General features: G+C 41.3%; 1 protein-coding gene across 1 annotated transcript in view; it reads left to right on the forward strand.

Moving 5' to 3' along the window:
* LOC117873673 (neural-cadherin-like) overlaps positions 1-5503 on the forward strand; it is a 59008-nt gene extending 53505 nt beyond the window's left edge. Inside the window, exons 31-32 of the mRNA XM_034763308.1 lie at positions 1908-2062; positions 4442-5503. Coding sequence (XP_034619199.1) covers positions 1908-2062; positions 4442-4831 — 545 coding nt within the window. The 3' untranslated portion in view covers positions 4832-5503. The remainder of the gene's footprint in view (positions 1-1907; positions 2063-4441) is intronic.
* Positions 5504-6000: the final 497 nt, after the last annotated feature.

Here is a 6000-nt window from a genome sequence, read left to right on the forward strand (position 1 = left end):
ATGTTGAAATTGAAAATATTTTCCACAGTGAGGCAAAACTGAGACCTTTTGACATTTTTGGGGGGGTTGGTGGAGGAAAAGACCCACACCAAACCCAGAATAGCTAATAGGTTAGGACACTGATTGAGGATGTGGGAAACCCAGGGTTCTTCCTGATCTGATTCAAAACTGCTACCATTTTGACAAATTGGCATTTTCTGACACACACAACAAATAAAAATAACAGTAATTAGAAAAATTCTTGACCAGCTCTAGTCCAGACTGTTGTCAAAGTGTGTGCTCATTTACATTGCTATCAATACGTTGAAGTCGGTGGGGGTTGTTCAGTATCTGGACTGGTGTGAATAAGCACAAAAATGTTTGGCTCCTTGTGTGCTTTTTGCAGGAGAAGTTAGGAAAATAGTGGAAGGCTCTCTTTTAAACAGGAGGAGGGGGAACCTGTATCTGCCCCAGCCAGGATTGTGAGGTATGTCTACACTGTAATAATACACCTGCAGCAGGCCTGTGTCTGCTGACTTGGGCTTGCAAGGCTCAGGATGCAGGGCTATAAAACTGCTGTGTAGATGTTCAGGCTCGCGGACCCTACCTCCTCACAAGGTTGCAGAGCCTAGGCTCCAGCCCGAGCCTAGGCTCCAGCCCGAGCCTAGGCTCCAGCCCGAGCCTGGACATCTATAGCCCCACAGCCTGAGCCCTGCAAGCCCAAGTCAGCTGACATGGGCCAGCTGTGGGTGTTTTTTATTGCAGTGTAGACACATCCTGGGAGAGGCATCCTATTTCAGGCTCAAACTGTTACCCCAAAACTCTGTCAGTACAAAGCAGCTGATGTATTACTGGAGAATAAGCCTTGAAAATAATATTTAAATTATGCCTCCCACAACTGCATTTGGGACAGAAATGTCTGAGTCGATCCAGATTGACCTATGTGAAATGAGCTCAGATTACATGTATAAAGGTCTGTTTAGTGTGATCATAGGACCACATCACTTTTGATCCTCCTTGTTGGCAGTTTCTTTCTCTCTCACCTTCTCCTCCCTCCCCTCTCCCCACCCCAGTCTTTCATGTTGTATCTCATCACTCTCTCACTCCCTGGCACCTAGTGGTTAAAATCCTAAATTTGCTGGTAGCTTTGTGTGGCCACCACACTTCCATGCTCTATTGTCCCTTCCATGTCACTCATTTAGAAAGGGACAAGGAGAAAGTTGTATTTTTTTATTTTTCCTGATTCCATGGCCAAAGGTAAAGTTCTAGGATCTGGGCTCTTATCCAGTGCTCCACCCCGACAAGCACTTCCTTCAGATAACATGTCCCTTCTCCTTGTTTCTGGTTCGAGTTCAGGTATGAACTGATGCTCTAATGGCATTTCTTTTAAAGAAGATTCATGGATAACCATAGTGTTTACGACTATGAAAAGTGCTACAAAAACTAAATTTTATTATAAACTGATTGCTTAGCTTCTCTCTCCTAATAAAATTGTCAACTCCCCATATTAACAATTAAAACAGTGTACATATCTCAGAAAAGTAATGACTCAAATGATTATATTACATTTGTTATCTTCATTAAAACAGTGTTTTACTTACTTTGGGTATCTTATTTACTCAGGATTGGTGAAAGGCCAGAGAATGGCCAAAATGCCTTCTATTTAAATGTCCTAATGGATTCCTGTAGGTAAGTAAAATACCCTTTTAATGAAGTTTATGATGTAACATATAGATGATTCATTACCTTCCTGGAGAGTGTACTTATGTTTAATTGGATACTGGGGTTTAAACAATGCATTTCTTACCTGGGAATGTGGATATTAAATTATTAAATACTAATTTTTCTCAGGTTGTTTTCAAATGTGATTACATTTCACAGGAGGGTAGAGGCAACATAATAAACATACTTGCATCTGTTTGTTCCAGCTCTGTTAGTCTCTTATACAGTGTGGAGTCAGTGGGGGAGATCAGGGTTTCGGAAAGGAGGAGTTTATCACATTCCTGAAGAGCATGAAAGCTGGGAGGACGTTAGAGAAAATGTCTTCAATTATAATGAGGAAGGAGGGGGAGAACATGACCAGGTATGGTACAGCATCTTGACAATATTTTAAACACACAGCAATCCAGATCTAAATGGATCTCTCACTTTCCTGTCAAAGAAACAGTATATTGAGAAAATAAGAAAACGAAATTTCAAAAAAATGTGTGGAACTTTTCAAGAGGTATGTGCGACTAACTAAAGCACCCAGATGATCTTGCTCACATGATCCTCTTCGTCCCTAACCCCTCCCCCACCCTAAAGTTTTTCTCTAATGACATGTCTTGTCTTAGATCTGAATCTCCTGGAGGCAGGTTGTTGTGTATTAAAGTACCTTGCACTTAGTGTTAGAACTTGTGAAAAAGAAGGGAACATAAGGAAATTTGTTTCTCACGCACAGATGAACACTACCCAATAACAGCAACAGCAAGGAATTTATGTAGGCAAAAGTATCTTGGGAGTAATTACTTCACTCTTACTTTGGAACTTTTCAAACTCCGTTTACTATGACTTCTCTATGATGGTGTCTGAGAAGAGTTGTAACAAGTGTGCTCAGCTTGCTTTTTTCCTCTCATTTAGCTGGACCCTATCCAAGTCACTTCATGTTTTAAAAGAGGAAAAATATTTCTTTGGCTCAAATAGATCAATTCATTCAGGTGTATAGATCGGTGGGGCATACAAGTTTCCCAAGCAGCCCTCTGTAGGCTTCTTGTGGGGTCCTGAAGTTACCTTAGGGCTTGTCTGCATGGGGAATTTGCAGGGAAGATAGTGAGAAATTACTAGGGGATGAATTTAAAGCCTGGAATAGCTATTCCATACTAACTCCCCACGTGGACACACTTATTCTATACTAACAGCTTGTCTGCACTACTGGCCTCCGCTTCCACGCACTGAAAGTTCTATAGGGCACTTTAACCTCTTGCTGTCAGAGCACTGTGGAACTTCTAGTGCTTTGGTCCACACAGTCAGTTAATGCATGGCAGGCTAGTGCACTCTTGATTCACGCCACAGCTTGCAGATAAGCCTGAAGAGTTCTTTGTGTGGTTTAGGTTAATACATTTTGGAAGGTTTTGCTTGAGCTAATGCACTATCGCCACGGCAGCATGGGCAGTAGCTCAGACTATCCCCCAGAGTACAACCCCATCCAAGATCCTAGGTACATGTTCAGGTGGCTAGCCCAAGCTGTCACCCATGCCACCACAGCCACACTCCTATTTTTAGCTTGCTGTTTTGAGCATAACTAGTGTGTGTACCTCTCTCTGAGCTAGGAATTGCATCTCCCAGCTGCAGTGTAGATGTACCTTTAGTGTGGAATAAGAGTGTCCACATGAGCTAATGCAGAATAGCTATTCTAGGCTTTATCCCTATGTGAATAGCATAGCTAAAGTCGACGTACTTAGATCTACTTACCACAGTGTCTTCACTGCGGTAAGTCGACAGCTGATGCTCTCCCGTCGACTCCATTTGCACTTCTCATTCTGGTGGAGTACCAAAGTAGACGGGAGAGCACTCAGCAGACCCCGGCTGGATCGATCACTGCCCACCAATCCGGGGGTAGTGTAGACAAGCCCTAAGTGCGTTATCAACAATGTAGCAATGTAACATGTATAACTCCATTCTGCAAGCCAGTGAAGTGTTTATACACTATACAGAAAGACATTCTGATCTTCTTTCCGCTATCCCCAAGTGTCTACTTTGCTTGATCCCATCCCCAAAGGCCTTAAATTAAAGGTCTGGACAATGTTTATAAGGGTGTGCGCGCTGTGGGGGAGAGAAAGGAAGTGTAGACGAGCCCTTAATTTTGTTCTTACCACCTCCTTCGAAGCCCTCCCTCACAGCCACCATCCTTACAAGCAGTGAAGGACCAGGTGGGGATAGTCCATCGAAACCATCCTTGGCTTGTAGGGCTTGCTGTCATGCTTGTCTCTTTTACCAACAGAAGTTGGTCCAATAAAAGAAATTACCTCACCCACCTTGTATCTCTAAAAATCTTTACTCTATTTAAATACTTCACTTTTGAAAAGGGAAATGGTGATTATAGGTATCCCAGATACTGGCCCAGGGTAAATATTGTCTGGGGGTTTGGAAAACTTTTAACCTTTTTTATGATGACTTGACACGCTGTTGACATAATGACTTCGGAGTGGAGATTCCATTTACAGCCATATCTACTTCCCACTTTTCTGAATTTGCACATAACATGGTGGATTTTTGTTTGTGGCCAAAGACTGTCAGTATTCAGAGATTTTGTCTTATCTGAAGGTGTAATCCCTTTTCAGATCCTCTCTTTTCTTCAATCTGTGAAGTCCTCCCATACTCTGCTTCATTTGTGAGTTTAAAAAAGCCCATTGCTTGTTGTTTAGGGCATTTGCTTTGTGTTGTACATGTCTCTTTAATGTTTGCATTAATTAATGTGTTTCAGACTGCTTATGATATAGATGAATTAAAGAAACCCCTGCAAAGCATCCCCCAATTCTCCTCAGAAACCACTGCTCCACACTTCAAGACGCATTCTTGTCCAGAGAGAGACCCGTTTACAAAACACTCACATCAAAGAAACTCAAATTCTGCAGTCACCAGTATTTCAGACTTCAAGGAATATGTGTCTCAAATAATATATGACGCAGACAATGATCTACGTAGTCTTCCAGCAGACACTGTTCACTTTTACTGCTTAGAGGGGCAGTGCTCTCTGGCAGGGAGCCTTAGTTCCTTAGACTCCTCCAGTGTTGATGAAGATCTAAATTATGATGACCTCCATGAGTGGGGATCAAAGTTTGACAAGCTTAAAGAACTCTGTGCTTTCAAATGAATACTTGTAAATGGAGAGATGGGAACCCAACACATTGCTGTGATATGAATTCTACTTAGTGTTTTGTATAAGATGCTAAAATGTTTCTAATTAGTTAAATAAATAACTTATTTATTGAGTCAGGCATTTCAGATGAATCACTCACCTTTCCCTAAAGTGACAGTCTAAATACAAAATCTTTTTGTATGTACTGTATAAATAGATATTTAAAGTTAGAAATTTAAAGGGTTTTTTTAGTGTGTGAATTTTCTTGAATACTTTAAAATGTAGGACTTTCATAGCATACAAATAGCTTTATGAAATACCTTTATTTTGTGTAGGCCAAAGTGAGTTATTACAAACATCCTGTATGCAAATACTTCAGTTATTGTCTTCTTGGTCTTAGTGTGATTACGAACAAGTTGATGCTTACTGGTGGGGAGATTTTTATAAAATTGCAAACATTTTGGACTGTAAAATCACAACTATAATTATAGATGTTAAATATAAAACATTATTTTTCTTGATTTTTTTTTTGTTTTTTCTTTTGTTGATAGTTGTCCACTTCTCTTATTTCCTTTCTCTCCCCCCAGCGCACACCCTTATAAACATTGTCCAGACCTTTAATTTAAGGCTTTTGGGGCTGGGATCAAGCAAAGTAGACACTTGGGGATAGCGGAAAGAAGATCAGAATGTCTCTCTGTATAGTGTATAAACACTTCACTGGCTTGCAGAATAGAGTTATACATGTTACATTGCTACGTTGTTGATAACGCACTTAAGGCTTGTCTACACTACCCGCCAGATTGGCGGGCAGCGATCGATCCAGCTGGGGTCTGCTGAGTGCTCTCCCGTTGACTTCAGTACTCCACCAGAACAAGACGTGCAAGCGGAGTCGATGGGAGAGTATCAGCTGTCAACTTACCGCAGTGAAGACACCGTGGTAAGTAGATCTAAGTACGTCAACTTCAGCTATGCTATTCACGTAGCCGAAGTTGCACATCTTTGATTGACCCCACGCGGTAGTGTAGACAAGCCCTTAGGGAAGACATGTTACAAGGTTTAGAAACAATGTACTAGGTAAGTTGTTTATCTTCCAACTTCCCCTTCCACACACACATTCTAATTGAATGTGATAGCTAAAGTGAGCTGCTACCATTAGCCTGTTGAGAGAAGTGGTGGTTTGAGCA

The sequence above is a fragment of the Trachemys scripta genome, chromosome 2 (assembly GCF_013100865.1).
Source record: "Trachemys scripta elegans isolate TJP31775 chromosome 2, CAS_Tse_1.0, whole genome shotgun sequence".
Taxonomy (NCBI): Eukaryota; Metazoa; Chordata; order Testudines; family Emydidae; genus Trachemys; species Trachemys scripta.